The sequence below is a fragment of the Echinops telfairi genome, unplaced genomic scaffold, assembly GCF_000313985.2.
Source record: "Echinops telfairi isolate 266 unplaced genomic scaffold, ASM31398v2 ScPeMD7_7407;HRSCAF=8445, whole genome shotgun sequence".
NCBI lineage: Eukaryota > Metazoa > Chordata > Mammalia > Afrosoricida > Tenrecidae > Echinops > Echinops telfairi.
In genome coordinates, this window is record NW_022111307.1 from 6,052,170 (window position 1) to 6,076,261 (window position 24,092).

At 51.7% G+C, this 24,092-nt stretch overlaps 1 protein-coding gene across 3 annotated transcripts in view; it reads left to right on the top strand.

The window, feature by feature from the left end:
- Positions 1 to 24,092, top strand: part of DGKG (diacylglycerol kinase gamma) — a 285,515-nt gene that overhangs the window by 137,524 nt on the left and 123,899 nt on the right. For all 3 annotated transcript variants that reach the window (XM_045296401.1, XM_045296402.1, XM_045296403.1), the window contains 4 exons: positions 986 to 1,071; positions 5,367 to 5,456; positions 12,621 to 12,781; positions 20,107 to 20,171. In XM_045296401.1, coding sequence (XP_045152336.1) covers positions 986 to 1,071; positions 5,367 to 5,456; positions 12,621 to 12,781; positions 20,107 to 20,171 — 402 coding nt within the window. The remainder of the gene's footprint in view (positions 1 to 985; positions 1,072 to 5,366; positions 5,457 to 12,620; positions 12,782 to 20,106; positions 20,172 to 24,092) is intronic.

Sequence of the window (24,092 nt, forward strand, 5' to 3'; positions counted from 1 at the left end):
CGGGGTCTTGTCTGACCACCAGCCTGGGCAGGGCACTAAGGTGGAGCTTCGACGGGCCACATCTGTGCTAAAGCAGTTGTTCTAAACCTCTTTGTGCCGGGAGCCCTGTGGCTGTGCTGAAGCCCATGAACTTCTTCTCAGAACAGTGGTTTATTTTTTGTTTTGCTTTTTTTCCTTTAATGCGTGAAAGGATTCACAAAGGAACTCGTTACATTGAAAAATGGTTGTTGATATATTTTTTTAAGTTGGAATAGATGTCCTTCCCTGGCACATTGAATAGTATGATCCAGAGATGGGCCTAATCAGTACCATAAATTCAGTCTTATTCAGTCTTGATGCACATCATGCAATGGCGCCCCAACTGTAATAAAATTAAAAAGTATCTTTGAATGTCGACTGCTGGCAACATCACAGTGTAATCCATTCATAATAGAAGGAAATGTTGAATTTCCATTGGAAGCTGAGGAAGCGAGGAATGGAATTTTTTTGCCCCTCCAAATTCCTGGCCCTCTGGTTTGTACTCCATGGTGGTTCGCAGACCGGGGGTTAAGAGCCCCCCTCTAAAAGGTAAAAAGGGTCTGGCGGACAGAGGGTCTTGCACGTGTGGGTGGCCAGCCCCGGCGGTTCAGCACACCACACCCAGGGAGAGCCTGCAAGGACAAAGAGGGTGCAGCATCTACAGGGAGCCAGACGCGGGCAGTTGGTCAGATCAGTGCCAAAATGTGCGTTCTTCTGTACAAATCACAGAGAATGTCTAGAAGACCCTCTTCTGTTTGAGTTCACACTGAGTCTGCTCCTCCTCGCACACCAGCCCCTCCCGGGACATTCCTCCCTCCTCCCTGGCCTGGCTGAATGGGTGGTGGGCTTAGAGGATGAGTGGTCTCTCCAACTCCCGCCCAGAGAGCAGAGGAGGCTGACTCAGCAGGGGTCAGCTGCCCACCACAGCCTAGTAAGCAAGACATTCCGCCTCTTTTCTACTTCCCAGATTGAACTTTTTCCACGGTACCCCCGACTTCCGTGTCCTGGCCTGCGGAGGAGATGGCACAGTCGGCTGGATTCTGGATTGCATCGGTGAGAAGGGGCGGGAGAGCTTGTACCATTTGGTTAGAGGAAGCACAGGAAGCCAACAGAAAGGCATTGAAGAGGGAGAGAAATGGAAAGCTGTCTTGTTCATCTGGAGCCAGGGCTTGACTAAGTGGGGGAAGGGGCCGCAAAAAAACGGAAATGAACAATGGAATGATGCCCACAGCTCCAGATGTAGCATTTTCATTGCAGGTCCGGCCTCAAAAATGTTTCTCTTGAAAATAATTCACCCAGGAGATGAAAAGGTCCGAGTAAAGTCATTACGCTCGTAGTGGGTCCCGGCCAGGGCCGAGCCTGGGGAGGGACCCTCTGTGTGAGTGAATGCCTCCCATGGGCCCCAGAGGAGCAAGAGAGGCTGTCCTCTATGAAGATGCTCCCTGCCTTCTTGAAAAGGCAACGGTTTTAAAATTATTTTAATCTTAAAACCACCTCACAGGGTGGGGGTGGGGGCAGTGGCAGCCCGTGGCAGGGAGGCAGCACTGGGGTCCCCCCAGGCCTGTGGTGTGGAGTACAGGCCAGAGAGCTCACAGAAAGGCAGTCAGGTCAAAGCCCCTTGGAAGAACTGGGCACGTGAGTCCTGAAAGCTCATGAAGGAAGTGTCGCTCCACGCAGAACAAAGGGCCACTCTGGGCTCGCTCCGCATGCGCCTCTATGAGAAGGGCAGCAGACAGGGTGTGCACAGGGTCAGCAACCTGGCCGCCAGTCCAGCGTAGCCTGCGCCTGTGGGTCCTTGGACACATTCCTCCCCTCTAAGTGGACCCTGAAATCCTGGGACGAGAAGGACATATCGTCAAGATCTAGCCCTGGGAGCCCAGACAGCAGCAGGAGTGGGACCGACACAGGACAAGGTGAGGGTGGACACCAGCACCAGCGACTTGGCCCAGAGAGACGGCGGAATCCAGGCTTCTGAGGTCCTCCTGCCTCTGTGCCAGCGCTCTCTCAGAGGCCCTGGAGATACAGCAAGGACCCACAGAGCCAAGGATCCGGCCCTCGTATTTACTGTATGGAGGACACAGGTAGTCAAGCAAGCAAGAAGGAAGATCATGGTCCGTCTGCGGGTGGCCAGAGGAGCCCCAGAGGTGCTGGAGGATGGGCTGCCATCAAAGACCTCGCAGAGAAGATGGCTTGACTTCGGGCCCAAAGAAGGTGTGAACCATGTGCTGGCCTGAGGGAAAAGCCTTTCCGATGGAAGGAACAGCAAGTGCAAAAGGCCCTGTGGAAGGAGCAGACCTGGCCTGCGAAGACAGCAAAAAGGCCAGTGTGACCTGCAAGCACACTGTGCGCGTGAGTGGAGAATGGCAGGGGGTGAAGTCTGGGGGCTAAGGCCAGGTCACCGAAGCTGCAGCGTAGCAATACGGCTTATTTGACTGGGAGAGCCATAGGGCATGGATAGTCTGGGACCGAGCAAGGACATGTCAGAGAAAAGAGACCAGGTATGAGGCAGGCCCTGGACCGTGTAAATGGTTAGTTCACTCAGCTGCCGACCCAAAGGGTAGAAGTTTGAGACTACCCAAGGCAGCAAGGAAGAAAGGCCTGGTGGTGTACTTCCACGAACTAACTCTTAAAAACCCTATGGAGGACAATGCTACTCTGACACACGAGTCACCGCGAGCCAGGCGTGACCAGTGACCTGGACCAGGGCGAAGCAGAGGAGCTGGTGAGAAGCGGAGAGATTCTGGATGGCATTGGAAGATTGAGCGCGCAGGGGCGGTGGACGGATTGGATGTGGGCAACAAGTGGAAGAGCAGTCAGGGAAGGGCCAGGTCTAGACCCTGAATAGTGGGTGCCGCCACCTGCAAAGTGAAGGAAAAAAGGGTTCGGAGTGCACACACCTGCCCGGTCCACTTCCCACCTCTCCTTTGGTTTCAATGGACACGGATCTGCCTGGCACCCCAGAAGTCACCTCTAGGGGGTGCTGCTGAACAGCAAAGGGGCATTGCCCCTGTTGTGGGAAACTCCTCCCACATCCTGCCTCCTTCATGGAGACCCCCGGGATGGGAGGAGAGCGGTGGCTTTGGGGGGACAGCGATAAAGTTCATCTGCAGAGAACACCGGTGATAAAACCGATTCAAAACAAAGAGACCCCCACACACACCGTGAGGGTGGAGAAATGGTTATTTTGCACAAGTGAATGGTCCCAAAGAGAGGAACAGCAGTGAAAAGGATGACTCTTGAGGTCCTTCCATGACGTGGTTGCTCTGCACTTGCTCAGTGCTCCCTAGTTCCCCTCTTTTGCCCCCTCTGATCTGCTCTCCCCTAGCTGGAGTTGAGTGACCTTTCCTGAGTGACAATGGGCTTCCCCTGTTCTTTGAATTCCAAGAAGCAAAAATCCTTCAAATGGCCTGCAGGGGCTTGGGTGGTCTAGTCTCTGCCCACCTTCCCAGTCCCCACCTGCATGCCTCTCCCTCTGGGCACCAGTCACCTGACCTCATTCCTGGTGGACATCCCTGCCTTCCATCCCCACAGGGCTTTTTCCCAGAGCTGTTCCTTGGATGGAAATGCTCCCCCAGCCTTAACTTCAGATCTCAGCTAAAGCATGACTTCCCGGGGGGTGGAGGGTAGGGGCTTCCTCTGACACACAGCCCCATCTCAGTCATCTTAATGAATGTGAAACGATGCATTCTTTTGTCAAATATATAGTTGTGTTAGTCTGGGTAGACCAGAGAAACAAATTCATAGACACACTCATGTGTATAAGAAAGAAGTTTATATACAAGAGCAAGTGAATATTGAGAAAACATCCCAACCCAGTCCAGATCAAGTCCATATGTCCTACATTAGCCAACATGTCCGATACCAATCTATAAAGTCCTCTTCAGACTCACAAAATATGTGCAATGATGCTGAATGCAGGAAGATCACAGGCCAGTGCGTGGGAAATCTTGTGGCTCCAGTGGCAGTGGAAGCGTCTTAGCACTGCCATGGGTCTCCACATGGTTTCTCCAGCTCCCAGGGCTGCATCAGGGTAGGTCCATGTGGCTTCTCAGAGATGTCTCACAAGGAGTGAGCCTTGTCAGTAGAGAGCAGAAGAGTGCCCCCCCCCCCCCCAATCGCCTCCAGGGAGGAAAATAGAAGTTCCCAGAATCCTCAGGAGAAGGCCATACCAACACAGAGGCACCAGGGGCTATAAAATGACTGACAGGCTAGACTCCACCCCTCTCAAGTCCCAAATTGACACCAGATTATGTAACTACTCCAAGAGTTTTATTGACATAGGGTTCAGTATCATACCCTTTAGTTCAATGAAATGATGCTTCCTTTATCCGGAGGCGGCCTGAATGTCTGTGTCTCTCATTGGACGTTCACGGTAAGATACTGGGTCGTGGCTCTTTGTGCCCAACATGAGAGCCCAGCACTGCATCTGGCACATGTCAGGCCTTTGGTAGCAATGCGAATAAATCAATGACTGGGGAATAGTGTCAGGGACTGTGAGGTGGTTAGTTGATAAGTGGCCCTCCCTGGTGCTCAGTTGGGGGCCAGTGCCTTCTGCAGCAGCCGCTGTAGCTCTCAGCTCAGTGGGCAGATGAAATAAAACACGTGCGTTCTACTGGTCTTTCCCTGGTCTTCAGTCGGGTGTTCCTGCACACCCATCATCCGGAGAGAAGACTGGGAATCTGGGTCTTTGCAAGTCCTGGGGGGATTGGGGATGGGAGGCGGAAGTGGCAAACAGGTACCTGGAAGCCAAACAACACTGGCAGGGTTCTTCGTTGGACTCAATGTTGTTGTGCGACTTTTGAACCTGAACGACGTGAGGTGCGGCATGGTCCGCTCCCTAATAGCTGAGACCCGCTTCACTCATCTCTGCGCCTGCCTGGCCCCTGAGAGAGCAGGAGGCTGGGCTGGGAGCCACACGGGTCTGGGTTTGGATCCTGGCTCAGGAATTACTTTCCTTCTGTGGTTCTCAATTTCGCCTTCTATAAAAGAAGGACCATAGCAGTGTGGCAGAATTGGTCTGAGGGATCACTAGGCGAAGTGCCGGTTATCATTAAGGATTAAAACGCATGTGCATGGTGTCACTTCCAAGCATAGCATGAGCATGGCGTTAGCATGAAGAGGTGCAGGTTACAGGGACACAGAGCTGGCTCCGCATGAAAGAATCCTTTGGCAGGATTAACATTCTACCAGTGGAAGGTATGATGCTAGGAAGTAGGGTGGCCCCCCTCAAGAGAGGAATTCACAGAGCACGCCAGGGAGGGGCTCAAGGATCAGGTCAGGCATGTCAAGGTGACTCGAACACTCTAATCCTTGGCATATGACTCTCTCTTTGTCCAAATGGGTTGCAGATAAGGCTAACTTGGCAAAGCACCCGCCGGTGGCTGTCCTGCCTCTTGGAACCGGAAATGACCTTGCCCGCTGTCTCCGCTGGGGAGGAGGTGAGTACATGCTGGGGGCTCTACCTGGGGAGCCGCAGTCCAGGTGACTGGACAGCTCTGCAGAGCTCTTGGCTCTCATGTCTCAGTACTCAACTCTTGGGTCACAGCTATTCCTGGTCCTCTCCAAGCCCTCCGTCCTGTGCAAGGCTGTGAGCCGAAGCCCTCTGCTACGTTCCCGCTCTCTGCCCTCCGAGTGCTTCCTGTCTTCCTGAGACACGGGAGTGTCGCTGGCCTCCTCCTCAACGCACAGCCTGCTCGGTGCTCTCTCAGACAGGCCTTTTCTGCATGAAAACATCCATCTTCCTCTGAATTAGGACTCAGAATGCAGACCCTGAGCCGCTTCACCAGCTGCTCACAGTCACAGGGACACCACATTCCTTTAGCCCCCCCCCCCCAAGGTCTGCCTGAGGGAGCCCCAAGCAAAGTCCACTGCCATCAAGTAGATTCTAACTCCAGTGTCCCGCTAAGGGAGTGGAGTTGCCTCCTAGAGTTCCCAAGACTTCTCCTTATGGGAACAGGCTGCCAGACCTTTCTCCTGTGGAGTGGTTGACAGGTTCAAACTGTTCTTAGCAGCCAAGTACTTAACCCCTGCACCTCCGGGTCACCTTTTACCCTGGGGGGAAGTGGGAGGAGCTTGGGTCAGCAAATCCATCTGTCAGATGGACAAGCAGTTCTGTGAGCAATTCAGAACCAGGCAGGGCAGTGGTGAGTGTTCAGACATGGGTTTGTGCTTGGTGGGCAGGGGCAGGACAAGGGAGAGCCGGGCCCAGAAGGCAGCTGTCAGGCACAGGAGAACAGCCAGCGTCATCAGCATGGGCAGGGAGAGCTTTCTCTTTAAAGGTGGCACACAAGGTACCCTTGGTCGCACATCTGGGCGAGTAACACTGTCCATGGTGACCCCACGTACAGCAGCATGAAGTGTTGTCATCAGCACACTCAAGTCCACTGCTGTGGCCACCATGGATTTGGAGTGTCTTCCAACCTGAGGCTGCTCATCTTCCAGCCCTGTGTCAGACAACATTCTGGTGAGATCGATAGGGTTTCTCATGGCTAATTTTGTAGAAATAGATTGCCAGGACTTTCCTCCTAGTCCGTCATAGTCTGAAAACTCTGTGGAAACCTGTCCACCACGGGGGACGCTGCTGCTATTTGAACTCGCTTCCGGGATCAGTGTAGCATGCAAGCTGGCAGAGGGGTGGTAATGAGGCTACATTGTGGACAGGAAACCCAGTACTGTGTTCACAGGCAGCTCCAAGACCATGGGCTGCATGGTTTCTCTTTCTTTTTTTTAAATCATTTTATTGGGGGCTCATACAACTCTTATCACAATCCATACATACATCCATTGTGTCAAGCACACTTGTACATTTGTTGCCATCATCCTTCTCATCATTCTACTTGAACCTTTGGTATCAGCTCCTCATTTTTCCCCTCCCTCATGAACCTTTAATAATTTATAAAGTATTATTATTTTGTCAGGTCATACACTGTCCAACGTCTCCCTTCACCCACTTTTCTGTTGTCCATCCCCAAGGGAGGGGGTTATATGTAGATCCTTGTAATCAGTTCCCTCTTTCTACCCTTCCTTCCCTCCACCCTCTAGGTATTGCCACTCTCACCACTGGTCCTGAGGGGTTCATCTGTCCTGGATCCCCTGTGTTTCCATTTCCTATCTGTATCAGTGTACATCCTCTTGTCTAGCCATATTTGTAAGATAGAATTGGGATCATGATAGTTGTGGGGCGGGAAGCATTAAAGAACTGGAGGAAAGTTGTATGTTTCATCATTGTTACACTGCACCCTGACTGGCTAGTCTCCTCCCCCCGACCCTTCTGTAAGGGATGTCCAGTTGCCTACAGATGGGCTTTAGGTCTCCACTCCTCACTCCCCCTCATTCACAATGATATGATTTTTTGTTCTTTGATGCCTGATACCTGATCCCATTGACACCTCGTGTTCGCACGGGCTGTGTGCTTCTTCCATGTGGGCTTTGTTGCTTCTCTGCTAGATGGCTGCTTATTTACCTTCAAGCCTTAAAACCCCAGACGCTATATCTTTAGATAGCCGGGGACCATCAGCTTTCTTCACCACATTTGCTTATGCATCTGCTTTGTTTAGTGATCATGTCAGGAAGGTAAGCATCATGGAATTCCAGTTTAATAGAACAAAGTGTTCTTGCATTGAGGAAGTACTTGAGTGGAGGGGGCTGCGTGGTTTCTCTGTTTGGTTCCTAGGGCTTCCTAACCCTAGGGGTTCCTAACATCTAAGAACAGGTGTGTGTGTGTGTGTGTGTGTGTGTGTGTGTGTCACATGCTGGAGATGAGACAGCTTGAGGCAGGTGTGACTGGGCCATGTTCCCTCTCAAGCCCCTATGTTATAAGTTCCCAACCTCATTTGGCCTATTGGCCTCTTTTCAGGGGAAAAAAAAATCATTCAATCCCTCCCTGGCAATTTAAATTTTTGTGTTATGGCCCACAATCCAGGATAAAGTGTAGGTATCTGCTTTTGTAAACACCTCTGCCCCCCTGCCGCCCCGATTGTGACCCCAGGGGCCAGTATTGTGCAGTTTGGGTAGCACTGCTGTAAGAGGATGCTTTTTTGTCTCCAGCCCGGCATGCCTCTGCTTGGAGACGAATGCTCACATGGCCCTTGTCCTCTGTGAGCGTCTCCCTGTCTCTTATCTTTTATAATGACACTAGTCATAGTGGCCCTGGAGCCCTGGTGGTGTTGTGGTTATGTGTTGGGCTGTGATCCGCATGGTCAGCATCTTGAAACCACCTCTCCTTGGGAGAAAGACTGGGCTTTCCACTCATAAATAGTTACAATCTGGAAATGCACGGGGGGTGGGGGGATGGCTAGGAGTCAACATTGACTCAATGGCAGCAACTTTAGGGTTTTGTTTGGGGTTTTTTTTAGTCTTGTTGGAAGGAGCCCTGGTGGCATAGTCGGCTACATGTTGGGTTGTTGACCAGAAGGTCAACAGTTTGAAACCACAAGTTGCTGCTCTGGAAAAAGATGAGGCTTTAGACCCCCATAAACAGAGTCTTAGAAGCCCAAAGAGGCCATTATACCCTGTCCTAGAGAGAGGGTCACTGTGAGCTGGACTGGACTCAATGTGAGTGAGTTGGATTTGGGTTGGAGTCCTACTAGATTAGGACTCGCTCTACTTCAGTCCCACCTCGTGTTGATTTAACTGATGGCATCTTCAAAGATCTGACTTCCAAACAAGGTCACGTTCTCAGCTACCAAGGGTTGGGACTCCAAAATACCTTCTGAGGGGACGTCACTAAGCAAAGGCTCCAGTGGGTAAGCCCACCTTGCTGGCTGGCTGCATGAATGCAGACCCTGCAGGGGGGAAATCAATGGCCTCCTCCCCTTCCACTTCCCCACCCTCACCCTGAGTACACACTCCGCCCCAGCCATTCTCGGCGTCGGAGCTCACAGTGAGAAGGAGACTTTCCTGCGTTGTGCCAAGTAGACAGATGGCAGCCCATGCTGTCTCTCTCACTGCCCTGTGGGCTCATTGATTTGCGGGGGCCACTCAGAATTTACAGACCGCACTCTCCCAACCACCGAGTTACTATAGTCCCAAATGAAAACAGAGAGTGGGTGCCGTGAGGAGCCCCAATTCCTAGCTTTCACACCCTGAGAGGAGGCACTGCCCTTCCCACCGCTGAGAGCCATCCCTCCCCAGCCTGGAAACTCATCCGAGCCTCAGGGTTTGGGGCTCTTATCCACTCCCCATCATAGAGGACCTCTTGAGGGCCCCCAGGTGATCCCTCCCTCCATCTTCTGCTCAGCCCCCACTCACAAGCCCAGGGTGTGGTCTGGCCCTCAAGAACCAAGACCACAGGGGAGGCACAGCTTGTTGTTGGGTAAGTCATTATCTGACAGGGGTACCCTTGTGAGGAATGCCCTGTGGAAGGAGGCAAAGCTCGGGGCATTTGAAACTACTCTGCAAGGTTGCCCTAAAGGGCTCGCTGCTGTCCCACCACCCTCTCGTCCCATGCAGTTCACTCGCTGTTTTTGTCTTCTCCCCACCTCACCTGTGAGTTTGTCATCCTGGGGTGGCTAGTGTGTGACTGTGGTGCTGGAAGTTATGCCGCCAAAATTTCCAAGAGCAGGGTCACCTTGGGTGACTAAGACAGACTAGGAAAAAGGACTGGGAAGATCAGGAGATGGAAGAAGGCAAAGTCAGGGATGTTAGTGAAACGTGCACAGACCTGGAGTTAGACAAACCGACGGGAAGAACGTACAGCTTCTCTCGAGCTGGAGGAACTGAAGGAAACACGTAAGGCTAGAGTTGCAATTCTGAAGGTTTCTAGAGACAAACTATTAAATGACAGAAGCAGCCAAAGAAATGGGGAAGAACACACATTGTCTCTGCACCAAGAAGAACCGGGCGATTTCAGGAGGTAGCATACAGGTAAGCTGAAATGGGAGGAGGGCCTTCAAGCTGCCCTGAAGGCGTGGGTGGGCAAGAAGGCGCCAGAAATGGACAGAACACATGGGAAATGTTTCTAAAGATGACGCACCGGAGGTGCTCATTCATCTGTGCCAAGAAAATGGGAAGAGGCGACGTGGCCAGCTGATTGGCAGAGCTCTGCATGTGTTGCCTAAACGGCAGTCCAACCGGTGCAGACCGTTCCAAACAGTATCCTCAGCAGATGGGATCGGGTGGGCGCAGGGCGATATGGCCATTGACAATAGCATTAATATCATTGCACGCAAGGGAAAGTGTGTGCAGGTAATAAAACCACAGTTGCAGCAATGTATCCACTGAGAATGGCCAGGAATTCAAGCCCGACTCTGGTGAAGGTATAGAAAAATGTTCGCTTGTGTTTAATGTACCATGCAAAGACATTCAACTATCTGGATGAAAACAAAGCATGGGTCACATAGAGAATAATAGTAAAACCCTTCGTTGGGTCTATGTAGAACTTGTACATAAACCAAGAGGCAATGGGTTAAACAGAACAAAGAGATACTGTATGATTTCAGATCAGAAAAGGCTGTCTGCGTTGTATCCTTGCACCAGACTTACTCAATCTGCAGGAAGGAAGGCTCCTTAAAACCTTCAGTATGCAGCTGACTCGAGCTGACCTGCGGCCGGACGAAGCCTGCAAGCACGTACAGAGGAAGAGAAAAGGCTGCAGCTTCAGCACAGATTACACCTCGGTGTAAAGAAAGTCAAAATCCTCCCCACGGGACCAATAAGCAGCATTAGGTAAATGGAGAAAAGATAGACGTTGTCAAGGATTTCATTTACTTGGATCCACAAGCAGTGGTCCAGAAATCAGACAATGCATTGTATTGGGAAAATCTGCGACACAAGATCTCTTTAAAGGGCGAAAGATGTCACTTTAAGATACGCCTGACTCAAGCCATAGTATTTTCATTCACTTCATATGCATATAATAGCTGGGCAATGAAAACAGAAGACGGAGAAGAATTGATGCCATCGAATTATGGTGTTTATAAAGAATATTAAATATCCCATCCTATCAATGTGAATGAGGGGGAGTGCAGAGTGGAGACCCAAAGCCCATCTGTAGACAATTGGACATCCCCTTATAGAAGGGTCACAGGAAGAGATGAGCCAGTCGGGGTACAGTATAGCACTGATGAAACATACAACTTTCCTCTAGTTCTTTAATGGTTCCTCCTCCCCCACTATCATGATTTCAATTCTACCTTACAAATCTGGCTAAACCAGAGCATGTACACTGCTACAGATAAGAGCTGGAAACACAGGGAATCTAGGACGGATAAACCCCTCAGGACCAATAATGAGAGTAGTGATACCAGGAGGGGAAGGGGAAGGTGGGGGGAGAAAAGGGGAACTGATCACAGTCATCTACATATAGCCCCTTCCTAGGGGGGGATGGACAACAGAAAAGTGGGTGAAGGGAGACATCAGTCAGTGTAAGACATGAAAAAAATAATTTATAAATTATTAAGGGCTCATGAGGGAGGGAGGGTGGGGGAGGGAAGGAAAAAATGAGCTGATACCAAGAGGTCAAGTAGAAAGACAATGTTTTGAAAATGATGGTGGCAACATGTGTACAAATGTGCTTGACACCTTGGATGGATGGATGGATGGATGGATGGATGGATGGATGGATGGATGGATGGGTGGGTGGATAGAATGTGATAAGAGCGGTGTGATCCCCCAATAAAATGATTTTTTGAAATAATGCATAAATCTCCCATGGGCTCCCAGAACAAGCAGATCAGTGCTGGAAGAAGTCCAGCCCGAGGGCTCCTTAGAAGTGCGCCTGGTGAGCCTTCATCCCATGCGTTTTGACATGTTATTGGGAGGGATCACTCCCAGAGAAAGACAGCATGCTTGCTAAAGTACAAAGTCTCAGGCTGAAATCAGGATGTTGCTTGGAGACGTTTTTTCTGGACACTGGTGTAAGTTTTTTCTGTGAGCTCATTCCAGTTGTCAGCCAAATTCAGTTCCTTATGGTTGTAGGACTGAAGTCCCCGTGTCTTTGGGGCATGTCACGTGGGGGCCACATGCAGCTCCTAGACGATGCTCACATCCCTGCCACCTGGATCACGCCATTGGAAGCCAGTAACAAAAGGTCTTCCCGACATCAAAGTTTTCTTAAACTTTTCATCTTTCTTAAGGAAGAGCCCAGTCCCTTTAAAGGTTTGCCTGATTAAAATGAATCCTCTTAGAATGATATATAATATAAAATAATCCTCAAAGGACTACCTCTTGATTCCGAAGTCTTGGGATCATAGGAGGTGTTTGTGTCGCGGGGCAAGAATTGTGGGAGTAATCCTAAATCTCTATCTACCGTACTGTCTACCTCTGATGTCGCGTAGTCCTGGCACAGAGCCTTTGTCCTCCCATGAACGGCCACCTAACCTTCCAGGCCAGTCTTGCTCCGTCACACAGCTCTGCACTTTAGGAGAGTGCTCCCTCCTCCTACTGCTTCCTCATCAACCAGGTTCGCTCTGACCATTCCCTCCTGTGCCTCCCCTTGTCCTCCGGTCTGGGAACATAAATGTTTCCAGTACAAAGACACGCTGAGGAGTCTCCCTCTCCCAGATGACCCCTGGGCTCCTGGCCCTGACACTTCTTGTGTCTTGTGCATCGGCCACATCTCTGGCTCTCTACCCTGGTGACCCACACAAGGCTGTGCTCCGCAGGTTACGAGGGGGGGAGCCTGACGAAGATCCTGAAGGACATCGAGCAGAGCCCCCTGGTCATGCTGGACCGCTGGCATCTAGAAGTGAGCCCCAGAGAGGAAGGGGAGAACGGGGACCAGGTCCCATACAGCATCATGAACAACTACTTCTCCATTGGCGTGGTGAGTTGGCCAGAATTTACCTTTCTTCCTGGAAGAGGCTGCCGAGGTGGGCAGGCAGGGTTGGGGCCTCCAGTGCCTGCACCCTGGGTTCCTACTCTGTCCTTGTCCCAACTGCCCCAGCCCTGACTTGGGTCCACGCACCGCCTCATCTGGCCTGGGAGTATACAGCCTGATTGTGCCGGCTCTTCTCCTTGGTTATGAAGAAAGCCCTTGCCCTTCTCCTGTTAGCTAAAACAGGGAGGAAAGGTGGGACATTTTCAAAGACCTATTTACCATCTGGGTAGTTGGCAGCGGTTAAAGCACAGCGGCACCGAGAAATCCTGAAAGAGCCTGCTCTGGAGAGACTGTTGGCTGAACCCCAGGGTTGGGACTTCTGCCCTCAGGGAGGCCCGGTGGCTTCTGGGCCGACTCTGCTGGCTTGGCGGGTCGGGTCCCTCTTCCTGTATCTCAACCACATGGTACACACATGTGCGTCACACATGTCTGGGGACACCTCCTCCGGGCTGACCCCTCAATAAGGCACTCCAGGCTCCTCAGTGGTGCCCCCACAGTGTCTGTGCTCATCCATGAAGTAAGTACCCCTGCATTAGACAGAAGGGGCGCACCTATTGTGCCTGACTCCCCCAACACCCACCCACGGAGGCAAGGATAGGGCTGCCTTTGTCTTTCTTGCCTCCGTCACATCTAGTACCGCTCAGCTGGTTTTGCTGAATTCAGACAGCAGAAAGAAAAGGCTTGGGTGGGCACTGCTTCCCAGTCTATTGGAGTGGGGATGGATGCAGCGATCGACCATTTTCATAAAGAGAGCGGGGGCTAGAGAGGGGGTTACAACATGCTCTCTGGTGTTCCCGCCTCTGTGTATTGGAAGTAGCCGCCATCGCAGCCCTGAGTGTGGTGATGAGGGCTACTTCCAGTATACATGCAAGGTAGGTATGCTTGTCCCCACTGTACAGAAGAGGGGGAGGAGAGTGATCAGGTGGCTCCGCCTTCTGCCGCCAGCTTCTTCCCTCTCCATGTTCTTGCCTAGGGATTTTGCCTCTCAGATTCGTGTGCACAGGCTTTCCTCCAGACTGTGTGAGACCTGCACTCCTCAGTCATCCTCACCTGAGCCTGTGGACAGTTTTAACGCTTTAATAGATGTATACATACATCCGTATATGTTTATTCAATGGAAAGAGAGGAAGAAATGATGTTAGGTTGCTTAAAGAGATGGCTGATTTAAGGGGGACACTTTGCTTTTTTAATAAGAAAACTAAAGACAGAACTATGGAAGAGGAAAGGGTTAAAAATAACGCTACCTTCTATTTACGGTAGGATTTAAAATTTGCTGGACTTTTTGATCCTTCGGACTGCTCTGAAGGCCATCATACTGGTGAGGAGACAGACACTCGGGGAGGGGAAGGGATTTGCCTCCTTTGTTCTAACTCCTCATAAAGTGTTCAGGGCCCTTGATTGGTATAAATGATTCGCGCCACTCGTTGACCTACCTAATGAGCCCTGGTGGCGCTATCAGGTAGACGTCCAACTGCTAACTAGAAGCTAGTGGTTCAAACCCACCAGCTGCTCCAAAGGAGAAAGATGAGGTTCTCTTCCCCCATAAAAGGTTTCCAACCTTGGAAACCCTATGCAGGTTCGCTTTGCGTGGGGTCAACTGGATGGCAGGGGACTTGGCAGCATAGCTTCCTGGCTCAAAACAACAGCAGAGGCACCACAGTGTAAGAGACTAACCGGTGAGAGTGATGGGTGCCTCAGATAACCAACCCCTAAATCCAAGAGCCAACACTGACCCCAAGAAGGAAGGAAGGGAGAGCGGAAGATTTCCCCAAGGAAATGCACAGAAGCAGATAATTCATCGCTCACAGTGGACAGGGCACTGATGTGCCCAGAAGTGCCACACAACAACCCAATCTGCTCATTGACCTGAGGAAGGGCTTCACAGTCTCTCTTGTCTTTTCCCTGAATGCGGAATATTTCAGGGTGGAGGGGTGAGGCCCTGGAACATGTTCCCCCTTGTTGGTGTACCCTTCTCCTTATCTCAGTAGATATTTGCAGGGAGTGTGCTCGCTCTTTAAGATTGGGGAAGAGAAATTCTTGAGAAAACAAGTAACCAACCTGCACCCCTAACAGCCTGTGGGGCTGACATTTGCAGAAGGTCTTGCTCCTTATTTGACTTCCCAAACTCTGTAAGAGGAGAAGGAGGTATGTAAACCAACCGCTTTTACTTCCTTACGATGATTAAATAGAGTCGGACTCCTTTGGCAAGGAGAGCCCAGCCAAGTCCTTGCCTCTTTGAGAGGACCTGAAGTGTCTTATTGATATCAAATGTCTGCTGCCCGGCGTTTATAAAAGTGATGGCAATGACCACCTGGGGGGTAAAGATTTGCCCTGTTGAGGTCACACAGGCCTCTTAGTGCCAATAAACACAAACCAAACCAAACTCACTGCCCTGGAGTCGATGCCAATTCATAGCGACCCTGTAGGACAGGGGAGAACTGCTCCTGTGGGTGTCCGAGATGGTCACTTTACAGGAGTAGAAAGCCCACCTTCCCCCCCTCAGTGTCAAGAGAACTCATTTCATAGCGAGAAAGAGAAACAAGGAAACAAAGCCGAGGGTCCAGATCCTCCCGGCCTGTCTCGGGAGTGACTGTGGGCTGGGCCCCATTCCCAACACATTCTAATCAGCCACATGCCAGGTGGCCATCCGTGACCAGTGGACAGACTTGGCCCTCTCGGTCCCTTTGATTGGTCGTATCCAGTGGCAGGAGATTTTAAACACCCTCATTCAGGACTTCACTTCCTCTGACTTCTCTGGCCTCTTCTCCCTGCTCTTTATTTTTGGAGTTGCAGAAATGTCAGGATGGCCAGGTGTCAGTGACAGGAAGTTTCGGACGGCCAAAGAGTTCCTGGGCCCGGAGTGACTCTGAAGCCGGCAAAGGCTCTGCTTTCACTGAGCCTTAACAGGAGGAGTGAACAGCTAGTCCCTTGATTCAATGAAATCTATTTCCGATGCTGGGGGAACCCAGGGGCCAAGGAGAGGCCGCATCCCCTCCCACTCCTCGTGGGTTAGGAGTTGAGCTGCTAACTGCAAGGTCAGCAGTTCAAAACCACCAGCCACTTCTCAGGAGAAAGATGAGACTTTCTACTCCCATCAAGAGGTACAGCCTCAGAAACCCACAGGAGCGGTTCTATAGGGTCGCTGTGAGACCTCATCGGCTTGATGGCAGTGAGTTTGGTATTTGGGGGATTATACTTATTAGGCTTCTCCAGCCAGGTTCCCCCCACGGTCAGCCTTCATCCAGTAGCAGATATGTCAAGAAGATATCCTTTTCTCGGCCAGCACTTAGAGTCCTTCATGGTCCATCATCTGTGAAAGCCATAAACTTACCGAGACAATGGGGCTCATGGCAGGGTGCACCGACCACCAGGAGGCTGTGCACACTCCCTCCATTCCCCTCCCTGGCAGCATTTTCTCAGAATAGCCCCAATTCCAAGCAGCCTGCTCTATAGCCTCCTTCTTGTCTTATTGCCTCCATTCATTGCCAAGGGGACCTGGACTCCCATTGCCCAACATGCAGCCACTGGTCACATGAGGCCATTTGCCCTTGACATGTGACTTGTCCAAAGTGAGATGCCCTGTGAGTATAAATATACGGATATAAAAAACTTGGAAAATAGATATGTATATATTAATAATATTGCTCTACTGGCTATCTGGCATGTTTATGGTCATTAGGTACGTTGAAATGTATTATTAAAATTAAACTGATCTGGGTTTGAGGCTTTTTGGGTGTTTGCTTTGTTTTTACTTCCTTAAGGTAGCTATTAGAATATTTAAGTTCCATACATGGCTTACGTTAGATTTCTGCTGTCCAGTGCTGCCTAGACCTTTCAACATCTCCAAGTCTAGAGCACTAGGAGAGGCACAGAAGGCCCACATCTAGGGACATGCCTGGAGTTTGAGTTCAAGAAGTAGTCTGTGCCCATGGCTCTCCTCATCGCCTCTTTACCCAGCAGCTCATAGACAAGATCCCCAGAGGGCTGGCGTTTGGCGGCAGTGAGTGGGGTCCACACGGGTGACCCTGTGCACAAGAGACTGAAGCACCGCCCAGTCCTGCACCATCCTCACCCTTGATTGTTCTTACGCTCGAGCCCATTGGTGCCGCCACCGTGTGGCTCCTTTCATTGACGGCCTTCCTCTTCTCTGCCGCCCCTCCACTTTACCAAGCGTGATGCCCGGCATCGTGACCGTACCGAGTTTGCAATTCCATCTTCCCTCTCCGGAAGTGATGTATAAGGCCAAAGATGGGAAATGAGACAAGACAAAAGGTTCTCTCCTCTCTCTTGTGGAGGCTCACTTGTTCTGATGAGCACCAACCAAGGGCTGCACCAGGTCGCACTGGTTTCCCACATTTCAAGACAGTCACTCCTGAACATCCATCCACCTGTCTCCTTCCGGCACGGAGGACATCAGCCTGGCCGCTCTTCCCGGTCCCGGGGAGAGACGCGCGGTCAGCGTGTTCGCCCTCTTTGCCTTCTCAAGACAGCCGCCAAGCAGCTGCTCGACTCTCTTTTATGTTGTCTATTTACCAACAGAGGACAGTTTTGAATTCACAGTCACACAGCCTCATTAATAACCTTCTGAGAGCTGATCGCGATGAAAAGAAGCTTTACTTAACCTATTTAAAACACACCTTGATAGGGAAAAACCAAGGCGAATCAGACAAATGTCCTGTGTGTATATCCCAAAGAGTTTCGTTTTTACACAGGGAGTCAGAGCCACGCGAGGGGCTGGAGGCGAGGCGAGTGCAAATCCCACTGGGCAACGTGTGTGCAGTCGCTTTTCCCTTTGCTCCCTGAAGGAAGAAAGTTAGTGCTTTGGAGGGAAACAGTAGATGGAACATTCTGGCGAATTCTCAGGAGGCGTTTGACAAACGTCATGTGAGTCCCTTTCCGAGTGTTCCGTGACCCTGGCTCAGCAAAGAGGGGCTGGCACAGTCTCGGGCATGGAGCTCTGTGCTCTACAGAGCTGTGGGGCGGACGGGCCCCAGTGGGAGATGGCTTCGCACACCCCCAGCCCAGCACCCACAAGGGCGCCCCACCAAGGCCTTCAGCTTGGAGTGTCTGCAACTGGAAACTGAAATGAAAAATCCATGGCCAAAATGCAAATGGCTAATCCCCAGGACCTTACTTCACCAGAGTCTCTTGCTGCCCCTAATGAAGCCTGTCCTCCTGAACTGGCTTCCTTGCTGTCCGTGGTGGACAGCTGGCTGGGCTGACTCCTGGGTCTCCGGCAACTACAACAGCAACACCTGTGAAAGGCAGAGCCGGGTAACCTGTCCGACAAGGTTTTCCACTAAAAGAGGGCTGCAAAAGTGGTCAGATCCCACCCTGTTACAGGCAGACACCTTTCAAGACCTGAAAACACTAGGCCGATTCCAGTTGTCCCTGTACGTAAGCTCCCCTCTGGCCCCCACATGTCAGTGAGCCTCCTGTCCCCTACCTCAGCTCGATTTCCCTCACTGCACCCTATGGGCGTTCAAGAAATGCTTCTTGGCAGAACCTGTCCCTCCTGATTGTTTTTTAAAAAAAAGAAGCATTCATACATTTTCTTTGATAGCATTTCCATATCAAGAAATGAATTTTAATACGCATTTGCTGAAAAGACACTGCAGGAGATTTGGCTCTCTCTTAGCGAAGTAGCCGAGGAGCTGGGTGTCTGTCTTTCTTCACAGATCGGAGCCAGCTCCCTGTGTCTGTGTAGCCCGATGGGCCTGCTGATTTAGAGAGCTTAGTACCTGTGCCCAGTGCTGGCCCTGCACCTGAGGGGCGACATAGGCACATCTGCTGGAATGTGAGACCGCTGACACGGTGGCCATGCTGGGCAGCAGAGAGAGGCTCAGCGTGAGGTGTGAATTCTAGGGTTGGTTTCAAAGGCTAGGGAGGCATCTGCATCTAGAAAGGAGAGTTATTGAGCCGGCCCTCAGAGTGGCCTGTGAGCTACCGAAAGAACTCAGGGGAAGGCCACCGTGTGCGACTGGACAGCCAGAAGCAGTGTCCTGGGACCCCTCCTACCTGGGAGCTCAGGGTCGAGGTGTTCAACAGAGCAGCAGGGTCCACGGGACATGGTAACATGACTCAGTCCGGTCAGTGGCGTTTCAGTGAGCAGAAGCCAGGGATTGGAGTCCATATTTTTTCATTAGCTACTAACGAGGTCTGGAAGGGGCTCGGTGGCATCGTGGTGAGGAGTCGGGCTGCTCAAAACCCCCAGCCGCTCCATGGGCGAAAGAAAAGGCTTTGTGCTCCTGGAAAGAGTGTACCATCTCGGAAACCCACGGGGGCAGTTCTACTCTGCCCTACGGGGTCGCTGTGAGTCAGAATCCACTCGATGGCAGGGGGTTTTCTGTGTCATGAGGGATGGAGTCCCTTTTCAGAGACGGCTACTGTTCACAGGAGTAGGAAGCCCGGTCTTTGTCCCTCGGAGCTGCTTGCTGGTAGTTCCCAACTGCTGGCCATGTGGATGCCAACCGAACCGAACGCTTAACCTCGACACCAGGGCATGCAACCCCAAGGTGATGTGAATGACTAATGCGCTTGGCTGGACACAGACAGGTTAGAAGTGCAAGCCTACCCAGAAGCTCCTCAGAGTAAAGACCTGGCAACCAACCTCAAAACAAGCAACAGACACCTGCCATTGACAACCCTGTGAAGCGTATTTGACTTCGACATGCATGGGCCACCGTGAGCGAGAGGTTACTCAACAACTGTGGCTGTGGTGGTGGTGGTGAGGGGGTTACCCGACACCTCTCATGTCTCTACTGAGTGGATGATTAGGAGCAAAAAGAGTCTATTTAATAGACAATTCCATCGCACCAATGTCGATTTCCTGCTTTTGACAGTGTGCTGGGGTTATGTAAGACACTAATGCTGGGAGAAGCTCTCTGAACTATTTTTGCAACTTCTTGCAAGTCTAAAAATATTTCAAAATAAAACATATTTTTTAAAGAAGAGTTATATGATGAGGCTTTTCTAAAAACTCACACTTAGCCCCCATCCACCCAGGCTGCAGCACCCGGTCTACTCAGAGACACCCTCTCTCTTCAGAGGACCCAGGGCTGTCTCTTGACTCAGTCTAGAGCCATCTGTGTCACACAAGCCAGGGACAAAGTGGATGTGGCAGGGGCGCTGCCGTCCAAGCACTGGTGGCACTGGCTTCCACGTAGGACATGGTGTTTGACCTCTCTGGTGTTCTCAACTGTGAGTTGGGTCTCAGGTCTGGGTGGCATGGCCACTAACCGGAGGTCTGCTGTCCTCTTTTGCCCTTTCAGGATGCTTCGATCGCACACAGATTCCACATGATGAGAGAGAGACAACCTGAAAAGTTCAATAGCAGGTAAGAGGCCCCTGCAAGCCTGGCTGCTCTGCCCACCTCAGCTGCCCTGCCCAGCCTGGCCAGACCCGGGCCTCACGCCTGCTCTCACGGCAAGGGCCTGTGCTGTCCTGCCACACTGTAGGAAGAAGGCTTTCATGTCCAAGAAGAAAGGTGTCAGAAACCTGCCTCCACCTGCTGTGGAGCCCTCCAGAGGGAGGCTGTGCAGAGGGAGAAGTTCGGGAGCAGCCAGGGGAGGGGGAGTGCCCCCTAGGGGTGGACTTGCTAGACCTTCTCTCTGGGGCTCCCCTTCTCCATAAATGTATAGCTGTCCCCTCCCGGCCCCATTGCTCTTCTAGGAAAGGGAGGTGGAGAAGTAGAAGAAAAGGACCCCCAGAGACCCTCAGCTTCCCCCACCCTCAGGGGAGGGGCAGCAGTGTCTCCAGGGCCAGCCCAGGGTTGGCAACGGTCAGCCTCCTGTTTCAGTGGACTGCAATGGCCTCTGGGGACCAGCAGCCCATGAGGTCCCCCCCTGGGCAGTGAGAGTCAGGTCCAAATGGAAAGGAAAGAGAACACTCAGTGATTTACAAACAAAACCGAACCCTTCTTGCCCGAGAGAGGGAATTCCAGAGAGCAAAGCTGCACCAGGCACACTGCTGCCTCCACGGTGGCTCAGTGACCCTTCTCCTCCTTCCTCCTCTCTTTTCTTGCTTCCAGGCTAAATCCTGTCCCTTCTCCTTCCTCTCTGTGATACCATTGCAGGATGGCCACTGATGGCAGGAGGGAGGCTAAGAATGTGGACTGACTCGTTCAGCCTGCAGGGATTGGTTTTATTTTTTTATTTTTTAGGTCACTGCATTGAGCAGTATTTTTTTCCTAATCATTTTATTAGGGGCTCATACAACTCTTATCACAATCCATACACACATCCATTGTGTAAAGCGCATTTGTACATTCATTGCCCTCATCATTCTCAAAACATTTCCTCTCCACTTAAGCCCCCAGCGATTGGTTGTATTTAGGCCACAGGGTTCTCTTCAAAGCAAAGATCAGGAAATGACTGAAGACATTCATGTGCAACCCAACACCTCCAAGCGTTCCCGCACGATCTTTTCTACTCCTTTCCACTGGCCCCACTGCCGAGGAGGCTAACCAAGAAGGAGGGTCAGTGGACATCATGAAACTGCCTGTGTGCTAAGCGTCACAGCCACTTTCTGTACAGGCCTGCTCCCCCTCGCTCCTCCCTGGGCTCCATTCACACACAGGCTTTCTGCCCCTTCTCCTCCTGCGGGCAGAGTCACCAAGCAAGAGATTGCCTCTGTCTGCCCCTTTCTCATGCACACGCACAGTCATATTTTCATACTCCCCTACTTCCACCCAGGAACCCTGGTGGTGTGATGAGTTACATGTTGGGCTGCCAATCACAAGGTTGGTAGTTCAAGCCCACCAGCTGTGACCCGGGGAAAAGATACGGCTTTCTCTCTGAAACCCTGCGTCGGGTCACAATCAACTTGATAACCGTGTGTGTGTGTGTGTGTGTGTGTGTGTGTGTGTGTGTGTGTGTGTGTTATACTTACACCCATTCTGCAGACATTTAAAGTACTCTTTCACACAGGCACCTATACACGTGCCCATGCACACGTGACTGGTAAGGTGGCATCCACGTACGCGCAGAAATCTGTAGAGGTTCTGCTCATTGCTTCCTTCACCCACTCAGCAGAACCACTGTGGGAGCCCGGCTCCAGCAGCAGGCACGGCCGTTCAGGTGCTTGGGGTAGGGACGTGAAGGGGAGTCGCATGCAGTCCAGTGGTGGGGACAGACCAGAAGCAAATATGCCTGATGCTTGGTGTCAAGCAGTGTAGATAGACTGGAGCTCACAGAAGCCTTGGTAGCACTGTGGGATGGGCGCTGGCACGTGCCCACGTGCCTAGTGGTTATTATGATGCGACGCGCACGCTGTGTAGGGACACTATGAACTGGACCTCACTGATGTCGGGGATTGGGTTTGGGGTATAAGAACACAGGAGACCACAGGCAGAGTGGTTAAAGCTTTGGGCCGTTAACTGGAAGGCACCTCTGCAGAAAGGCCTGGTGGTCTATGTCAGAAGAATAAGCCCCCGATGCCCTTTGGAGGCCAGCTATCCCCTGACACACCAGGTGCCCCCCAGTCGGGTGAGCTCCGCGGCAGCGGTGTTTGGTTCTGTTCTGCTTTGTTTGCTGTTCACGGGAACACAAAGCAAGGTGGGAACTGGGCCTGGAGCAAGCGATCAGAACCAGGACACAAAACACATGCGTTTGCCCGGCTGGGCCAAGGGAGCCAACAGCCCAGGCAGAAGGAACAGATAGAAAGCCGTGAGAGGGGCTGGTGAAGAGCCGGTTGCAGGGCGTCTTGGTAGGGAAGGGAATTTGTAGAGAGTACAGCAGCAAAGATGTTCCGTATTCCAACAGCCGACCTACAGGTGTAATATAAGTAGAGCAAATGTCAGTTATCCACATGTGGACTCAGGCCACGTGACCTGCCTTGGTAAGGCGGTTGGGGTATCCGGTCTCCACCTCTCTCCTTGTGGGGCCTTTAATGTAAACCCCCAGCCTTGGAGTCAGTTCTGACTCAGAGTCGAACCATTGCACAGGGCTTCTGATACCATAAACCGGGACTGAAACAAGACGGCCTCATCTTTCTCCGGCAGGGTGGCGGAGGGCCTTGAACTGCTGACCGTGTAGCCTAATATGTAACCCACTCTGCCACCAGAGCTCTGTATTTTAATGTTAGTGTGAACCACATGCAGCTAAAACAATAAGCCTGACAAAGAAAAGGAAAGTACTTTCGATGCAGGTGGGAACAAATCCACCGTGATCAGTTCCCATGAGCGAGCGGCTGATCCTGGTTAGGCGAGCGCCCCCTTCCCCTTCCCGTGGTTGTCACATGGGTGCTGTGACGTGAGGCAGGGGGCTGTGCGAGCTAATCCCCGTGCCTAAGAAGTGAAAGCATGTGGATAGCCCTGGCTCTGACTTCCCAAGGTCACAAGGGCACGGGACGCTTCCTATGAATAACTTTGGGTCCATACTGTGTCTACCCCGCCCGCCCCGTGTGCCCGGCTGGAAATCCTCTGGAGGCCCCAGGGTGCCCACAGAGAGGCAGGCGAGCAGCCATTTTCTCCACCCTTCCGGAGTTAGCACTGGAGCGGGTTTTAAATAGGCAGGTGGTTGTTGCCATGGTTACCCCATTACACCAGTGGCTAAACTTAGGAAGGGCCACAAGGGATAGGAAGAAAGCTTGATGCCCAGGGTTTGGAAATGTAAACGGCATTATCAAACAAGGCTTCCTTTTACTCGGCGGAACTCACCTTCTTGGCTGGCAGCCTTGACCACGGATGCTGCCGGGCACTGCACGCACAAGCCTGAGGCGAAATCTAGGGAGTTGTAACTGTTTGGGGTTTTTTTGTTATGTTATGAACAAAAGAGTGTTACAAGCCAAGGCTAAAATATATAAAGAAACGCATCTTTGAAGTACTCACTCCATTTGGGGGCTGTGCTAACCAGAATTTTTCTTTTTCTTTCAGTTGAGTGAGGTCCTGTGTAGCCCATAGTTTGCCATATCAAAGTCTTCACACATGCAATTGGGGACATTTGTCGTGCTGGGTCGTCATCCCCATTAACCCTGTCCAAATTCTCCCGTCCTTCAGCTCAGGATCCCCTGAGCCCTGGGGCCCCTGGTCATCGCTGATAATCTGGTCCCTGTGCACTCTGGGCCTCCCTGGCCTACCCTAGCTATCTGAGCTACGTGGGGTCATACTATATGTGTCCCTGTCATATGGGTCTGAGTCCAGGGAGTCAGACTCATCCACGGTGTAGCGTGCGTCAGCACCTCATTTCCAACACGAATTCTTAGCCTGGCGTCCAGTGGCTTCACAGTCTCAGAGAACCGTGGTGTTTCATGTAACAGA